Source organism: Leuciscus leuciscus (genome assembly GCF_965113295.1).
Source record: "Leuciscus leuciscus genome assembly, chromosome: 23".
NCBI classification, from domain to species: domain Eukaryota; kingdom Metazoa; phylum Chordata; class Actinopteri; order Cypriniformes; family Leuciscidae; genus Leuciscus; species Leuciscus leuciscus.
Genome location: NC_138747.1, coordinates 33,713,470 through 33,732,641, shown reverse-complemented (window position 1 = coordinate 33,732,641; position 19,172 = coordinate 33,713,470). Strand labels below are relative to the sequence as shown.

At 42.8% G+C, this 19,172-nt stretch overlaps 1 protein-coding gene across 3 annotated transcripts in view; it reads left to right on the top strand.

Moving 5' to 3' along the window:
- The window catches only part of slc11a2 (solute carrier family 11 member 2), a 31,874-nt gene extending 13,309 nt beyond the window's left edge, over positions 1–18,565 (top strand). For all 3 annotated transcript variants that reach the window (XM_082155537.1, XM_082155539.1, XM_082155538.1), the window contains exons 5-16: positions 2,040–2,159; positions 2,515–2,621; positions 9,168–9,238; positions 9,322–9,389; positions 9,478–9,633; positions 10,252–10,410; positions 10,504–10,590; positions 11,848–11,967; positions 12,059–12,208; positions 13,197–13,270; positions 14,495–14,648; positions 16,902–18,565. In XM_082155537.1, coding sequence (XP_082011663.1) covers positions 2,040–2,159; positions 2,515–2,621; positions 9,168–9,238; positions 9,322–9,389; positions 9,478–9,633; positions 10,252–10,410; positions 10,504–10,590; positions 11,848–11,967; positions 12,059–12,208; positions 13,197–13,270; positions 14,495–14,648; positions 16,902–17,009 — 1,374 coding nt within the window. In that variant the 3' untranslated portion in view covers positions 17,010–18,565. The remainder of the gene's footprint in view (positions 1–2,039; positions 2,160–2,514; positions 2,622–9,167; positions 9,239–9,321; positions 9,390–9,477; positions 9,634–10,251; positions 10,411–10,503; positions 10,591–11,847; positions 11,968–12,058; positions 12,209–13,196; positions 13,271–14,494; positions 14,649–16,901) is intronic.
- Positions 18,566–19,172: the final 607 nt, after the last annotated feature.

The following is a 19,172-nucleotide window of genomic DNA, read 5'->3' as shown; positions in this document are numbered from 1 at the left end:
CTTTGTTCCTTTTTTCGATAAAAGCGTCTTGTAAATATTGTTTGTTCTTTATTTTTTCTTTATTTGTTGTCATTGTTATAAATAACAACGAAATAACATCAGAGAATCTTACAATATAAGTGCAATAAAAACTCCATAAAGTGCAATCCGTTATATCACCAGTCGACAGGGAAATAACAATTGTATAAACAATATACTATGGATTGTGAGATGTAGAAAATAGTACAGCAATGCATTCCCAACTATTAAAGTTGTGTAGAGAGAGAATTTTGGTGTATTTGGTGGGGTGGGTATAAATTGGAGGAATATTTTTTTTCAGCCCGTCCTCACTAGAACAGCAAGCGATACGTTGTTAATTATTGTATATTGTGTATTAAGTGGAATACTTTAAATTGTCTTAGGGTGTACTCACACTAGCCAGTTTGAACCGTGCCCGAGTGCGTTTGACCACCAAAGCGCGGTTCGTTTGACTAGTGTGAGTGCTCCGAACCGTGCCCGGGTGCGGCTCGATTAGCCGGCCCTGGCCCGCTTGGAAGAGGTACATAGCATATTGATTTAATCTCTTTTTTTCGTTCATTTACTAATTAGGCTATATATGTTAACTCAACTAATGCAATGTAAATAACTGGATAATTACTATCCAATAAATAATAAGTAAAAAATGTCAAATAAATGTATTGATTAGAGTTGCCATAGACTAAAGATTTTTGTAGTCAACTAGTAGTAATTTATTTAAGCAATTAGTCGACTAATCGCACGTTTATATTAATTAAATACTGGGTGCATGCATGGTAGGCTATAGCTCAAACGCACGCATAAATCTTGCTGCAAAGCACCAGCAAAAGTAGGCTAATTATAATAAATGTGTCTGAAAAAAATAAAGAGGCATTTTAATTGTTTAAAGTGTTTTTTTATTTTTTATTCGTGTCTGCAAACATATCTCCTCCGCTGCGGATGCGCCTTAGAGAGAAAGACACTTTCGATTTGAACTTGTTCATTTAAAAGTAGCCATTTCAAGTATATTCCTCAAGTCTGACTGTGAGGCAGTATAGGGCCTACACTGTTTCAGTTCATTTTTGAGACGCGCTCCAGTTCACGGAGATCATGCGGCTGATTGTTTTATTTTATTTTACAAAAGCACAATGTTTTCTTGTTATTGTGAGTTTACAGCTATTACAGGCTATTTTAAGTTGCTCCCACTGTTGATAGGAAAGTGTTCGCGCCCGCGCCTCCGTGGCATGCAGCAAGCGCGCTCCACACTTCGCACAAACACTGGATATGCGTCAAAATCTTGTGTTTATATGTGATAATCTTATATTATGACTGACATTTGACGAATTGCTTTGTTCCCATTTAGGATAAAAGCGTCTTCTAAATATGTAGCCTAGACTAGCCTGCATATTAATAATGAATTATTATTATTTGCGTTTTTACCTAACTATAAATGAGTTCAGTAGGCTAATGTTTTTCATGAAATAATTTATGAATGTTTTATTTTTATAACCTAACCTTTTACAGTTTTGGAAATGTTTAAGAAATTCAAATAATAAATAGACACACCATTTTATGACTCTTTACTGTCCAAGCAGGACATGAACTGATCGATTATCTCTTTTAGTTACAGTGCATGAATGAATATCAGGATATGTTGACAAGAAACAATGGCAAACAAATATTTTAACATGAACATTTGGAATAAAAGCTATACATAAGCAAGGTAAAATCACTTAATTGCTAATAAAATACAACTGAAGATCAGTGGGAAAAAATAATAAAGAATGAGTGTGTGGAATGTGCTGGCAACCGCCCTTGCAGCAGACTATGGCAGACGCAGACGTCACGTTCGGCACACGAACGAGTGATGTGGCAGACGCAGACGAGACGTTCGGCAGACGCAGACGTCACGTTCGGCAGACGCAGACGTCACGTTCATTGAGACGAGTGCATGTTGCAAAGTCATATTAAAGAGCCGATCGGAACGCCATACCTGTGCGTCTGTGTGACGTGTGCGTCTGTGTGTGTGTGTTTGTGTCCCGCAGCTGCTCTGGGTGCTCCTGGGCTCCACCATCATCGGGCTCCTGTTGCAGCGTTTGGCCGCTCGGCTCGGGGTCGTCACCGGGATGCATCTCGCCGAGGTCTGCAACCGCCACTATCCCATGGTACGTTCCTGAGCGAGACCAACAGCCTGGAGAAAGTTATAGGCGGGGCTTGATTGTGTCTGTGGGGAATTGATTGGATGGTTGTGGTTTGCTATTGGTGGATCTCATGTGAGTGACAGGTTGCCCCGCCCTCGTCATCAGAGAAGAGATGCTGCAAGAGGAAGTTATTCTGATTCAAGATGAACATGAGTTTAAAACAATAATGATGTGCATTAGGGCTGCACGATTAATCGCAATTAACATGAAATTGCGCTTAAACTGATTTGGTTTATTGCGATTATGAAAACGCAAAGGCTGTGGGTTTTTTTTTTAATGAAATGTTTCCTGTTCCTGAAGTGTTTCCTGTGCTGTGCAGGTGCCTCGGATCATCCTGTGGCTGATGGTAGAGTTGGCCATCATCGGCTCGGACATGCAGGAGGTCATCGGGTGCGCCATCGCCTTCAATCTGCTGTCGGTCGGCAGGTACGTCATCATGATCAAACGCTGTTCTTCTAAGTGTGTGTATGAGGTCAGCGTGTATGAGGTCAGCGTGTAGGAGGTCAGTCTGTAGGAGATCAGTCTGTTGGAGATCAGTCTGTTGGAGATCAGTCTGTTGGAGGTCAGTCTGTTGGAGGTCAGTCTGTTGGAGGTCAGTCTGTAGGAGGTCAGTCTGTTGGAGATCAGTCTGTTGGAGATCAGTCTGTAGGAGGTCAGTCTGTAGGAGGTCAGTCTGTTGGAGATCAGTCTGTAGGAGGTCAGTCTGTAGGAGGTCAGTCTGTTGGAGATCAGTCTGTTGGAGATCAGTCTGTAGGAGGTCAGTCTGTAGGAGATCAGTCTGTTGGAGATCAGTCTGTAGGAGGTCAGTCTGTAGGAGGTCAGTCTGTTGGAGATCAGTCTGTAGGAGGTCAGTCTGTAGGAGGTCAGTCTGTTGGAGATCAGTCTGTTGGAGATCAGTCTGTAGGAGGTCAGTCTGTAGGAGATCAGTCTGTTGGAGATCAGTCTGTAGGAGGTCAGTCTGTAGGAGGTCAGTCTGTTGGAGATCAGTCTGTTGGAGATCAGTCTGTAGGAGGTCAGTCTGTTGGAGATCAGTCTGTTGGAGATCAGTCTGTAGGAGGTCAGTCTGTACAGGGCTCCAGACTAACCTTTCCACTAGGGGTGCGCCAAAATATCGATATGGCGATATCTCGCGATATTTTCTCCCGCGATCGATTCTCGATGCGCTCTTGCCAAGTATCGATCTTAAAAGCCGTTATGGCGGGCGTACACGGTGCGAGTTCGGACACTCGGGAGGTCGTGATATTGCACACGTCACGTTGCGAGTCAGTTTAACTGATAATCACGTCAAAGCAGCTGGTACACGGCACGACTGTCCTGCACGAATTTTATCCCGAGCCGGCAGCAATCACGTGGGCTTTCGCGCTAAACACAGAGACCGTCATGTTGCATGCAGGCAAAGCTTCAGATAGAAAAATGACATAAATGTGTGTGCAAATGATTTGTTGAAAAGCAGAGAACAGTAGCCATTCCTTTCAACATAAAAACTTGAGAGAGATAGAGAGAGAGAGAGAGAGATGTGTGTGTGTGACAGTGTATGCGCACGCTGTATGGTTGCTGCCACTGAGGTATAGCCCCATCGACGTGGTTGTGTATGATTAGGGCAATAGGGGACAGCTGGTGAAAATCGGGCCGACTCCCCGAATTTTTTAAACATGTTTAAAAATGATCGGGAGGTGCTGGTAACGTGCTCGGCTCGGCTCGTAATTCCTCTCACACGCTGCGAGCCGCGACCATGCGAGCATCATCCACTCGATTTCTCCCGAGTGAAAAAAATCATCTGCGAGCAAAACAAAAATAGTGTCTGTGACTGTTTTGTTGCAACTGATAAGACACAAGTTGTTTTTGTTATTGTGTTTCATCCCAAAAAATAAATGGAGATTAATTTTCCTAATTAAAAAAAAAAAACGTTTTATTTCTTAAAACATGATATATTGTGAGTTATTACTGATAATATATCGATTATCGCAGTATCGCCATATCGTGATATTATCGGTATCGTGAACAATGTATCGTGTATCGTATCGTATCGTGAAGTACCCAGTGATTCCCAGCCCTACTTTCCACTAGACATGTGCCGGTATTCGGTAATGCGATAAATCGCGGTAATGAATATGCACGATATTGTTATCGCGGGCACTTCAAAATACCGTGAAAAATAATAGATCCGAATTTAGATTTTTAGAACGCGCATTATAGCTTATTTTCCATCAACCGCTTAAACAAACACTGCGTATATGCTGCGCGAAACACGTGCGCACTCTGATGTAAACAATCGCCACGTGTATAAGCATGCGGCCGGTGCGCACTTCTAGTCTAATGTAAACAGTCCTCACATGGAGAAGCAGCATGGTGGAAGGAGGAACGCCGCCGCCTACGGTCTATGGCCGCCGCCGATCTATCCGGATCCATCCCGCTTCTAAAAGCAGAGCTGCCAACTCGACGCATTCAGCGCGAGACTCTTCACACGCTCACGCCACACATCCGTTTTCTCACGCAGAGAAAAATCGCGGAGCAAAGAGGACACGAAGACCGTCAAACAAGACAGAGCAGGTTACTTTTGATATGAAACAGGAGAACAATTGTGTCACAGAACGTTACATTTAAACCATTTAATGACCGGCAGCATGTTAGATGACTAAAACAAATAGATAAAGAGGAGTATTTTGCTGAATATGTGCACTGCACTTTTTTACATATTTATTATATTTTTTACGTGTGTCATTACATAATTGTTATTATAATGAAAACCACATTATATTTGATTTAATTAGTTATTTGTAACCTTTAATAATACCAGCTGATAGGGCTCTATATGGTTACATAGCATTATGTGAGATATTTTTTTTTTCATGAGAAAAAAATAACATGTGGGCTATCTACTGTAGCCTTCCTAATATTTATCCAAAATTAGTCAATATTGAATCAAGATTTAAATCAAATCCCAAGTATTGAATTGAAATCGTTAAATTTGTGTTAAGCAATACAAACAGTAGCCTACCAGTCATTGTACCATGTAATCATTGTAACATGTTGTCACTAAACTTAATAAAATTCAGTTTATTTACCAAATGTTTTGACAATCACAATTACACCTTGTGATGCAAGTTTTATTTAATTTTTTGCATCCCCCCCCCCCCAATCCATTTGTTTCTCATGTGCAATTAAAATATCGTGATAATACCGTATACCGTGATAAAAGATCACTCAATTAATCGCAGCATGAAAATGTGATACCGGCACATGCCTACTTTCCACTGGTTGCACTGGTGCTACCAACTTTCTCAGTTGGTCGCACCAGCATATGATTTGGTGAACCTTTTTTTTTTTTTGATACATGCCATGAGATTAATCAATGCATGCTGATGAATAGTGAGTGGTCTTAAAGGACAAGTTCGGTATTTTACACTTAAAGCCCTGTTTACAGATCGTATCTGATGAAATAGAACGGTTAAGATTAAAATTTGGACACATGCTGCTGTCCCGAGAATTTTAGGTTTATTTCGCTTTTGTGGACCTATTTTGCCAAACGCGTCACACCCGTGATTCTTCCGTTGAGAGCTTGAATAATAGACACTCCAGCCCAGTTGGTGGCGATAATGCACCTTTGCCAATTGCAAGCAAACCACGGGCATTTCATTGAATACACAGAAGAAGCAGAAGAAGAAGCGGCGGAGTAATACCGTAAAGGTGCTGCGGTCTCACAGCACGTCCTATTAAGTCAATGGAGTTGGACAAAAACTACGATAAAACCTGTTGGAATGCATCTTTTTCAGCGATTTTTGATGGAACATAATCAGTGAACACCCCCTGACCACTCGGTGAGTTTCACGTCTTTGTAAACGAAAGTTGAATGTGTTTTTAGGACGGAATCTTCCAGTGCATATAGACAACCATTGTGGGGGTGTGGGGGTGGGGGGGGGGGGGAGCGAAATAAACCTAAAATTCTCGGGACAGCAGCATGTGTCCAAATTTTAATCTTAACCGTTCTATTTCATCAGATACGATCTGTAAACAGGGCTTTAAGTGTAAAATACCGAACTTGTCCTTTAATCTGCATACCTTAGTTTTGCACTGATGTAAAAAGACTGACAGTGACAAGACCTCATGTTAGCTAAATGTTTTAATCTTTTAACTCTCAAAAAAAAACTATTAAAAAAACATGTATGTTCTTTAATGTTTGATTACAATTTTACTGTCTTCACATAGGGATAGGGATGGGAATTGATAAGATTTTATCAATAATAATGCTACTGACGATTCTGATTATCGATCCGATTCTTTAACGATTCTCTTATCGATTATTGATAGCACTGTGTGGAAAAATGTAGTCATATGCTTTTCAAAAAAACAAGTGGTTTCAAACTGTACTTTTTATGTAATAAATAGAACCTTATTGTAAAGTGTTACTGATTAGTTATACACCGATTCAGACGTCTCCTGAGTTCACTGTTGGAAAAATCTGTTGCTTTAACCATTCATTAAAATTAATCGGTTCGAAGGAGTCATTAGTTCGCGAATTGGACGTGTCGTGCGCTTTGTGTGATTATCCCAGCAGTTAGGACATGGACATCCAAGATTTGTGTCAACACAGAAAACATTTTATCACTGGATAGTTTTTTTTTTCGTTTAATTAAAGTGTTGTTTTATGTCAGCTGAATGTGCGGAACGCTTTTCAGAGAAGATAAGGCAGCTTATTTAGCACAATTCACACCCAGCGGTAATTCAAAAAAAAAATTTAATAAAATAAAAATTCTCCGAATGCTCCACATGAAACTTTGGTCTTCCGACCTTTTACCACCGTGTCGATTTATTTTGATTAATATGTGCGAGGGAGAGAGAGCAAGACAGCGCTTAGTTTGGAGACGGTGAAGTCTTGTTTACGCTTTCGCCTGGCTCCGAAGAGAGAGAGAGTGCGTGCGCGCGACCGGGTCTCTCTCTCTCTCTGCTCGTTCTTTCAGTTAAACATGCGCCCTGTCACAAGCGCAGCAGTTCATCTACATTACTCATCGATCAAAGACTTTGGGGGGGACAAAAATGAACTTTGGCGGGCGCTAAAACAAGTTCAATGCAGGAAAATTCATGCGTGAATTTAACGACCATGCACTCGCACAAATGCGACCACAAAAAATTTTTGCTCGCACATTCTCAAAAAATGGTCGCATGTGCGACCATTTTGGTCGCAGTCTGGAACCCTGGTGTAGGAGGTCAGTCTGTAGGAGGTCAGTCTGTAGGAGGTCAGTCTGTAGGAGGTCAGTCTGTAGGAGGTCAGTCTGTAGGTCAGTCTGTAGGAGGTCAGTCTGTAGGAGGTCAGTCTGTAGGAGGTCAGTCTGTAGGAGGTCAGTCTGTAGGAGGTCAGTCTGTAGGTCAGTCTGTAGGAGGTCAGTCTGTAGGAGGTCAGTCTGTAGGAGGTCAGTCTGTAGGAGGTCAGTCTGTAGGAGGTCAGTCTGTAGAGCTGCGGCAAACAATTACTCAAACATTTGTGGCATCAGTTCAGTGGGACGAAACATTCATTTAAAGCTCATGTTAATCTTCCACATGCAGAGATGAGATCTATTACTGTTTCTAGATATAAGGGCATATCAGATATATATATATATATATATAGCAGAGCATGCGAGCGGGGAGCGGGAGCGGGCGGATCTTGGACAGAGCGCAGAGCGGCATTTTTAAAAGGACGGAGCGTCGCCTTATTTCCCGCTCCATTTTCGCTCAGTTCACACCACGAGTCTGAAGCATGCTCAGTCAAACCTAAACCAGGATCCATCTGTCTTGCACAGTCATCAACAGTAGACTATTTTCAGTCAAAACTCGGCTCAATAATGGAGTTCAAAAAGTAGGCTACTTCAAAAAGGAAAATGAGAAGTCATACAGGTGTACGCTACTATTAATATAAAACTAACTAAAAATGATAATGTGGTACAAGAAAACGAATGTGGAGACATCGTTTCAGTCAGCAAAGATTCATTTTGGAATCTCAAAAGACACATCTCTCGAAAACATGAACGTGACCTACGCGAACACGCAACAAAAGGTTAGCAAATTGAATACGGTAACTTGTAACAAAGTGTAAATTAAATATAGCGTAATATTCAAACAAATTCGTTTTTTCATTCAAGTAGACCTAATGGTTCGTTTTATTTAGCCGAATTTGTGTCGTCCGTAATAATATTTATATTATTAGGCCCATTTATTCGTTTAATTTTACAGCAGTTTGTGTGTATGGAAGCCCATTAAAATTTTAATCGTGCGCGTTGCGCAAAAGTTCACTTATCAAAATTCTGGCCTTATAGTTAATTTACTTTTTTAAAAATGTATATGTATATTTTTGTTTATATAATTTTTATTTATATTATTAGGCCCATTTATTCGTTTAATTTTACAGGACTTTTTGTTTAGGCTATATTCCTTCTTACATAGGCCTGTAATTTGAAATAAAACATTTCAATTTGAAAAATTTGTGCTGTGGTCTAAACTAAAAGTGATATACATGTAGATTTTTGTCCTTTTTCGGAGCGAGCGAGGGGGCGATTTGAGTGGAGCGCGAAGCAAACCTTGTTGAGCGCTGAGCGATAATGAGCGGAGCGGCCTGATGTAGCTTTGAGCGGGGGAGCGGAGGAGCGGAGGAGCGGAGGAGCGGAGGGGTGGACAGTTCCGTGAGCGATGAGCAGAGATTCTCACCGCTCCACTCCGCTCACATGCCCTGATATATAGCTGATATTGTTCAGCAACACTCTCTTAATTTCATGTCTATCACTATCATAAAGAGAGAAACAATTGGGTAGCATCATCTATGTGGACATTTTGATATATTTTTCAACAAACCCAGTTTTTTCCCTGAAAACAATTGAAGTTGTAAATCTGATAAATAAAGAGCTCTTAACTGAATTACATTTTTTGTTAGAGGGTTTTAATGTTTGCTGTTTGAGTTTATTAGAGTTGATCTTGAGGAAGCTTGTGTTTGTTCTTCTGCAGGATTCCTCTGTGGGCTGGAGTGCTGATCACCATCATCGACACGTTTGTGTTCCTGTTTCTGGACAAGTACGGTAGGTCAGCTCTGAAGAGAGTTAGAGTGAAGAGAGTGACTCGTATCTCTATCTGATTAGCATATCTGGTTTGTTTTGGTCAGGTCTGAGGAAGCTGGAGGCTTTCTTTGGGTTCCTCATCACCATCATGGCTATCAGCTTCGGCTACGAGGTTCAGTAAAGCTCGTTCTCTGTAGACTGGCTCTGTCAGGTAGACACGTCTCTGCAGTTTTTGAGCGTGTGTGTGTGTGTGTTTGCAGTATGTGCGTGTGGCTCCGGACCAGGCGGAGGTTCTGAAGGGCATGTTTGTGCCGTATTGCAGCGGCTGTGGACCCGTGCAGCTCGAGCAGGCCGTCGGGATCGTTGGAGCCGTAATAATGCCTCACAACATCTATCTGCATTCTGCTCTCGTTAAGGTCAGTGAACTGCACCAGACCTAGTTAGAGCTAGAGCTAGAGTTAGAGCTAGAGCTAGAGCTAGAGCTAGAGCTAGAGCTAGAGCTAGAGTTAGAGAGCTAGAGTTAGAGAGCTAGAGCTAGAGCTAGAGCTAGAGCTAGAGCTAGAGTTAGAGTTAGAGCTAGAGTTAGAGCTAGAGTTAGAGCTAGAGTTAGAGCTAGAGCTAGAGCTAGAGCTAGACCTAGAGTTAGAGCTAGAGTTAGAGTTAGAGCTAGAGCTAGAGTTAGAGCTAACAGCCCAGAGTTAGAGAGCTAGAGTTAGAGAGTTAGAGCTAGAGCTAGAGCTAGAGTTAGAGCTAGAGCTAGAGCTAGAGCTAGAGTTAGAGTTAGAGTTAGAGTTAGAGTTAGAGCTAGAGCTAGAGCTAGAGTTAGAGCTAGAGTTAGAGTTAGAGCTAGAGCTAGAGCTAGAGTTAGAGAGCTAGAGTTAGAGAGCTAGAGCTAGAGTTAGAGAGTTAGAGAGCTAGAGAGCTAGAGTTAGAGAGCTAGAGTTAGAGAGCTAGAGCTAACAGCCCAGAGTTAGAGAATCCATCTGATGTTTAATCTGACCTATTTGGCTGATTGGTGTTTATCTTTGCTTCAGTCTCGAGACATCAATCGAGGCAACAAGAAGGAGGTGAAGGAGGCCAACAAGTACTACTTCATCGAGTCCACCATCGCGCTCTTTGTCTCCTTCCTCATCAATGTTTTTGTGGTGGCCGTCTTTGCTGAGGCCTTTTATGGCAAGACAAACATGGAAGTGGTGAGGACTTATATCTGCCTCCTGTTAAAGACTCTTATATCGGTATGTTTGAGTGCGATTCCTCTGAGCTCTTGGTTGACATGTTCCCTTCAGGGCCAGCAGTGTAATGCGTCTGGAAGTCCTCACAGCGATCTCTTCCCAGCCAACAACGAGACACTGGAAGTCGACATCTACAAAGGGGTATGACGGGAACAATCGTTGGAATAATTTCACAATGAATATAGTAGTGTCCAAAAGTTATATCTGGAGGAGAGATTTGTTTTTAATGACCCTACAAGTTTGATTAATACCATCAAAATATGAGGAAAATATTTATTAAACATGTCCAATATGAGGGAAGAACAAAACACTAATCTTGGTTTATGGTATTTATCTGACAAAATTATTTAGCAAAAAAGGCAAACTACAGCTATAGGTTTTATTTGACTATTTTACGAGAAAAAAAGCCGATGGGAAAAAGCACACATTGACAACAACATATTCAGTTATTAATATTTGGTTGGTTCTCTCTTGTTTTTGCATGTGGCCAAAAATGATGCACAATTTGTCATGTTTCATTGTGTTATTACACAAATAAAACAAGCACAACTACACAATCTGATAACCTTGCCCTTCTCGTGTGCTACATCAGACGGTGAACAGACCCTGAGGATCAGCATATTCATAACTTGATATGAGCTGAGGAGTTTGGTTTGGCCACCTGTGGGTCAAAAAGTGCATGTTCAATAACTCGAGCTTAATAGAAAACAATTAAACTAATAGATATCAACATACTTTCCACATTTGATTGATTTACATTAAGAATTACAGACATTATGGTATAAGTTTTATGAAATATGCACTAATTTGCATACATTCCCAGAACAGAAATCTGATCATTGGATAAAGCAGGGTCATAATTCTTGTTTGATTTTGTTGATTATAGTTAAAGGTTTTTACAGAGGAGACTTTGGATAACAATCAGAAAATACTGTCAACAGACTGAAAACAAACCGATGTTCACCTTTTTTTTCCCACCAAATACATTTACTCACAGAGTTTAGGAGTGCAATGTTGCATAAATCAGGTGAATGATATCTGAACAAACCTTCAGAATATAGATATGAATAAAAGTTTTGTTGTGTGTAAAGCTGCTGAAGTGGAGATTTCTTACTCAAACTCACTGCCTTTAAAGATTGTTTATTTTATTGCACTTCATATATTTGCATCTGTAGATTTCACTTAAATGTGTCTTGAAGGTTTCCTTCCAATAGTCTGAAACAGAAACAGCCCAAAATGAATCGGTGCATGAAAAAAATAGTTTTGCCTGTAGTGTGTTCCACTTTAATTTAAATAGTCACTGCAATTTTATATTCAGTCTAATACTGACGTGGTTCATGTGAGGTTTGTGTGCTTATGAATGAATGAACGGTTTCTTTTGTCTTCCTGTGACTGAAGGGTGTGGTTTTGGGCTGTTTTTTTGGCCCCGCTGCGCTCTATATCTGGGCGATTGGGATCCTTGCGGCTGGACAGAGTTCAACTATGACGGGAACCTACTCTGGTCAGTTTGTGATGGAGGTATGTTCATCTACAGATGTACTCTTTATTTGTTCATCTAATGGCATTGCATTTGGGAATGTGCATCTGTACGAGCTGTTTTTTCTCGCAGGGTTTCCTGAACCTGCGCTGGTCTCGCTTCGCTCGCGTGTTGCTGACGCGCTCCATCGCCATATTCCCCACTCTCCTGGTGGCCGTCTTTCAGGATGTGCGGCATCTCACAGGCATGAACGACTTCCTCAACGTGTTGCAGAGCATGCAGGTACACGTGTGACGCATGACGCCATAAACGCTCCTGACACCGTAGACACTCCTGATGCCGTAGACACTCCTGATGCCATAGACACTCCTGATGCCGTAGACACTCCTGATTCTGTAGACACTCCTGACGCCGTAGAGACACTCCTGACGCCGTAGACACTCCTGACGCCGTAGACACTCCTGACGCCGTAGACACTCCTGACGCCGTAGACACTCCTGACGCCGTAGACACTCCTGACGCCGTAGACACTCCTGACGCCGTAGACACTCCTGACGCCGTAGACACTCCTGACGCCGTAGACACTCCTGACGCCGTAGACACTCTTGATTCTGTAGACACTCCTGATTCTGTAGACACTCTAGACACTCCTGATTCTGTAGACACTCCTGATTCTGTAGACACTCCTGATGCCGTAGACACTCCTGATTCTGTAGACACTCCTGAAGCCGTAGACACTCCTGACTCTGTAGACACTCCTGATTCTGTAGACACTCCTGATTCTGTAGACGCTCCTGACGCCGTAGACGCTCCTGACGCCGTAGACGCTCCTGACGCCGTAGACGCTCCTGACGCCGTAGACGCTCCTGACGGCGTAGACGCTCCTGACGGCGTAGACGCTCCTTACGCCGTAGACGCTCCTGATTCTGTAGACGCTCCTGACGCTGTAGACGCTCCTTACGCCGTAGACACTCCTGATTCTGTAGACGCTCCTGACGCCGTAGACGCTCCTGACGCCGTAGACGCTCCTGACGCCGTAGACGCTCCTGACGCCGTAGACGCTCCTGACGCCGTAGACGCTCCTGACGCCGTAGACGCTCCTGACGCCGTAGACGCTCCTGACTCTGTAGACGCTCCTGACGCCGTAGACGCTCCTGACGCCGTAGACGCTCCTGACGCCGTAGACGCTCCTGATGCCGTAGACACTCCTGATTCTGTAGACACTCCTGACCCATGCAGCTCTCCTGATCTTCTGCTCTGTTTCCAACAGCTGCCGTTTGCTCTGATCCCCATCCTGACCTTCACCAGTCTGACGTCACTAATGAACGATTTCGCTAACGGACTGTGAGTATCTATACTGTACCTGACTGCAAACTCGAGAAACGATGGGCTGTGTTTATATTCTGGGTTCATCTGTTTGCCTGTATGTGCTTCTTCAGTAATCTGTATACTGTATTTGGTCTTTTAATATCCCTGTTAGGGGTGTGAATTGTCACTGGTCTCACAATTCAATTCCATTACGATTATGTCAACGCACACACAGTCACATGCGCACACACACCTACGCACACGCTCTAAATGTTAAAATAGCAGGGTTCCCACGGGTCCTTGATCCTTGGATGTTTGTAAATCTGAAACCAAAAAATTCAAGGCCCTGGAAGTTTTTGAAAATAAGCATACATAGATGCAGGTCCTTGAAGTGTTGAATTTATTTTGTGCAAGACGTTTTCTGGAAAAAATTCCATATTATTCCCTCCGGTACGCTAATGAGTTATTTCGCCAACACTTCGTGGCCTATGCATGCTAGCTTGCTTTGTAACTTTCTTTACTAACTTGCTTGCTAACCCTGTGTTGTACGTTGCCATGGCGTTCACGCGCGCACAAAACTACTACGATGGTACCTCAATGTTGCAAACATTGCAAAAATTGGCTGGTTAGATGAGCCTAAGCCTAATTTTTCAATAAAATCCATGCAACAGTTAATATCTGATCATTTTAGAATACAGTGAAGGATGTACCAAATATTCTTCAGTTTTATGCAAAACAGAAATACGACAAATAGAATATCAAATCTCATATGGGCAAAAATAAATGCAAAAAAAGCTATCTTACAAGGTAACACGATGTGACCTTGCTCTCACTTGAAATGTGTCCCTACATTAAGTCCTTGAATTTGAGGGTATTGGACCTGGAAAGTGCTTGAAAGGACCTTTAATTTGAAGTTAACCAAGGTGTGGGAACCCTGTATATAGTGAGTGCATTTTTTTATTACTCGCTTTTGTGTTTTGCTTTCCTCCGCCAATTTACACTAGCGTGAAAAGCGTGTATGTGAAATGTGAAAAATGACTGGCGACCGATGGAGGAAAGCCTTGCTTTGCCCTCCAATATAAGGGTGTGACGTCACTTAATAACAATGAACCGCACATTATACAAAGCAGCTTCACAGTAGGAAAATAACGATCAGTGAGGTAAACTTCATCAAATCAGTCAGCTGTTTCAGTAGATCTGATCAACAGTTCCAGTCCTGTTGTGTAGTCCAGTGGACTGAGGATTGTTCTGTGTTTGCAGCGTGTGGAAGATCAGCGGTGGTGTGCTCATCCTGATGGTGTGTGCCATCAACATGTACTTCGTGGTGGTGTACGTGACAGCTCTCAACAGCACCATCCTCTACGTCTTCTCTGCCCTCCTCTCCATCGCATATCTGAGCTTCGTCATCTATCTGGTGAGATCATGTGCAGTGTCTGAACTCTAGACTCAATGCATCCTTCGTTTGAATGGCTCAGTTGTGCAGATCCTGCAGGTCAGCAGTTCGTCAGATGAAGTTTTAGACATCAATATTCCATCATATCCAGTGACAGAGTAAGAACAGTTGGAGCTGCGAGGTTTCTCTTTATAACACGCGTGATCAGCTGCCAGTGAGAGTCTGTATTAAATAGGGCTGGGATCATATATCGATGCATCGCCATTCGTGGATCGATTCCAATTTTTTCAGAATGCATCGCGAATTGATTCTGAGCTTAGTTTTTAACAGCAGAGGGCGCTCTAGTCTAGTGTTTAACAGCAGACGGCGCTCTAGGCTAGTGTTTAACAGCAGAGGGCGCTCTAGGCTAGTGTTTAACAGCAGACGGCAGCGCTCTAGTCTAGTGTTTAACAGCAGAGGGCGCTCTAGGCTAGTGTTTAACAGCAGAGGGCGCTCTAGGCTAGTGTTTAACAGCAGAGGGCGCTCTAGGCTAGTGTTTAACAGCAGACGGCGCTCTAGGCTAGTGTTTAACAGCAGAGGGCGCTCTAGGCTAGTGTTTAACAGCAGACGGCAGCGCTCTAGTCTAGTGTTTAACAGCAGAGGGCGCTCTAGGCTAGTGTTTAACAGCAGAGGGCGCTCTAGGCTAGTGTTTAACAGCAGAGGGCGCTCTAGGCTAGTGTTTAACAGCAGACGGCGCTCTAGGCTAGTGTTTAACAGCAGAGGGCGCTCTAGTCTAGTGTTTAACAGCAGACGGCGCTCTAGGCTAGTGTTTAACGGCAGAGGGCGCTCTAGGCTAGTGTTTAACAGCAGACGGCAGCGCTCTAGTCTAGGGTTTAACAGCAGAGGGCGCTCTAGGCTAGTGTTTAACAGCAGAGGGCGCTCTAGGCTAGTGTTTAACGGCAGAGGGCGCTCTAGGCTAGTGTTTAACGGCAGAGGGCGCTCTAGGCTAGTGTTTAACAGCAGAGGGCGCTCTAGGCTAGTGTTTAACAGCAGAGGGCGCTCTAGGCTAGTGTTTAACGGCAGAGGGCGCTCTAGGCTAGTGTTTAACAGCAGGCGGCGCTCTAGGCTAGTGTTTAACAGCAGACGGCGCTCTAGGCTAGTGTTTAACAGCAGAGGGCGCTCTAGGCTAGTGTTTAACAGCAGACGGCGCTCTAGGCTAGTGTTTAACAGCAGACGGCGCTCTAGGCTAGTGTTTAACAGCAGAGGGCGCTCTAGGCTAGTGTTTAACAGCAGAGGGCGCTCTAGGCTAGTGTTTAACAGCAGGCGGCGCTCTAGGCCAGTGGTTCCCAATCCTGGTCCTGGGGACCCACAGCTCTGCACAGTTTGTATGTCTCCTTTATCTGACACACCCAGTTCAGTTCAGAGCTCTTTCCTAACGAGATGATGATCTGAATCAGGTGTGTTAAATGAGGGAGACATGCAAACTGTGCAGAGCTGTGGGTCCCCAGGACCAGGATTGGGAACCACTGCTCTAGGCTAGTGTTTAACAGCAGAGGGCGCTCTAGTCTAGTGTTTAACAGCAGAGGGCGCTCTAGGCTAGTGTTTAACAGCAGAGGGCGCTCTAGTCTAGTGTTTAACAGCAGAGGGCGCTCTAGGCTAGTGTTTAACAGCAGAGGGCGCTCTAGGCTAGTGTTTAACAGCAGAGGGCTGTTTCTAAAGCACACACTTCATCTGCTGTTTACATTTACATTTATGCATTAGGCAGACGCTTTTATCCAAAGCGACTTACATTGCATTTCAAGGTTCACACATTCACATTCTTAACAATTCTTGCTTTCCCTGGGAATCGAACCCATGACCTCGGCTTGGAGCTACAGGAAAGCTAAAAACTAAAATAATTTTTGCTGTTAAAAACGAAGCCCAGATTCGAGAGAGAATCGCAATGCATTCGGAAAAAATTGGAATCGATCCAGAATCATTTCTCGATTCATTCAAAATCAATTTATTGTCCCAGCGCTAGTATTAAAGTGGTTTGAGTTTGAAATGGTTTAGACAGACTAGGCTTTTAGCTGTACGTCTCATGTTTGCTGGGAGTCAGGAAAACCTGTGCAGAATTTCCTTATATGGCACGCAATTTTCTCTTAAGACACGCATCGCTCATTTAAAACACTACAAATTCATTAAGAAGTAATTCATTAGCGTACGTGCATGTTGTGAATCAGGTGGGAGTCTTTGAATGGTCAGTTATGAGTGGGTGAGAGCCGTGGTCATGTGTGCCATCTCTTCTGTCCTCAGGTCTGGATCTGTCTGATCGCTCTCGGCGTCTCTCGTCTGGACTTCAGAGGAACGGTTCGGTTTCCACCCGCCGTTCTGATCGACGAACAGCCAGAGCTCGATTCCTGAACCAAACGCATGATCGCATCCAAAGTATGAACGTTTGTTCTTCTAACGTGAGGAACGTCCATACTGTGACAAACAGTACAATCCAAATATGTGTTTCTTTTCCTGTGTTTCCTTTCCTGATCCGTGGCTCTTTACCACGTTTTATAGATCTACTATTGTAGGTCTGGCAGAACCGATAGAGTAGATCTACTGAGATAAGTTATTCACTGCAACAGCTGCATAAATATGCATTTAAAATATAATTACTGAAATGATAAAAGAACAGTCTGAAGATAATTCAGCCGTACAAAGTCAGTTTATGACTCACTAACTTACTAATGATGAACGGCAGACTGGATGATTCAACAGTTATTTAAGGGTTCTTACATATTTGTTGTTTTTATTAACATGAATAAACCGATGAAGAGTTTTATGACCTGTGGTAATATTTTCACACTAAAGCGTGTGTTTTAAGTAAATGGCTGAATCAAAGAAGAATGAGTGTTTATTTTATTGAAGGAACGGCAGAAACGGCATCAGCTCATGAACCCTGTCGTCTGACAGTCTTTATCTGGGATGAAGACAAACGTGTTCTCGTTTCCGTCAATAAAATATTCATCCATCATCATTTTCATTGAATCATTTCACATCCATGCTGATTGTGCATGAATACTTCAAACCTTCATCTGTTTAGTCAACAGATGTTCTGCCTTCATTTGACAGTATAACACCAGTGAGGCATAGCACAGTTGGGTTAGCCCTAGCCCTAACCCTACACCAGTGAAGCGTAACACAGTTAGCCCTAACCCTAACCCTACACCAGTGATGCGTAACACAGTTAACCCTAACCCTACACCAGTGAGGCGTAACACAGTTAACCCTAACCCTACACCAGTGAGGCGTAACACAGTTAGCCCTAACCCTACACCAGTGATGCGTAACACAGTTAGCCCTAACCCTACACCAGTGATGCGTAACACAGTTAACCCTAACCCTACACCAGTGAGGCGTAACACAGTTAGCCCTAACCCTACACCAGTGATGCGTAACACAGTTAGCCCTAACCCTAACCCTACACCAGTGATGCGTTACACAGTTAGCCCTAACCCTACACCAGTGATTCGTAACACAGTTAGCCCTAACCCTAACCCTACACCAGTGATGCGTAACACAGTTAGCCCTAACCCTAACCCTACACCATTGAGGCGTAATAGTTGATTCAGCTTTTCAAAAACCTTTCATGAAGCCACAAAAGTGCCTTTAAATCAATTTCAAATTTCAATCCATGTCATATTCTACATTCTTGTCATTGATCTTCTGAAGTTTCGTCTCGTTCATGTTTGTGCTCTGAAATGCCAGTCGTGATGACTTTAATTTACTGTTTCTCTCGTTATAACAGATGTGAGTTATTGTGGCATAACCCGTGTTTCGTTCTGGTGTTTGTTTTAAACACATTCCATGCTGTGTGTGTGTGGCTGAGATGTATTTATGTTTGCAAGACATGATCCGTATGATCCTGATGTACATTATTGACACTGCACATGCTGACAAACGAATAAAAGTCCAAAGTGTCACCAGCTTCAGGTCTGATGTCAGATGTTTTATTGCTGCAGAAACAATAATTGAGGCAGAACTGTGTGAATCTGCAGAAAATAACATATTGTGTGCAAACAGAGCAGATTGTGCAGTAAACGTACAGCAATGAAGGGAAAATCATGTTTCAATTAAACAAATATAGCCTTTACATACAAGTACCTGACAATATGAAGTGCACTTTAAGTCCACCGTCAACTAAATAATAAGTATATATAATAGTGATAAAAAAATTAAGTGGGATCTTTTTTTGCTTTGTTATTCTCTCAGATCTGCCTTCATAAGCAAGTATGCATACATTAATGAGATGTTAATACAGTGATGTGTTTCTCATGGCACGGAGACGAGAGTGTGAGTTTAACGGACCTCAGGTAATGACCTGTCAAACGCATCATCACTTCACATGATGTTTATGCCATAAATAAACCTGGTAGTTTAGTACTTTACATGTGCTTTAGTGCGTTAGTCAACACATCAGAACACGTGCCCTTCTTTAAAGCACTACAAAAGATTATTAAGACATGATTTAAAAAGTACTTGAAAGTAAAACTTAATTTAATTAGACATTATTTAAAGGTGTGTTAAGAAACA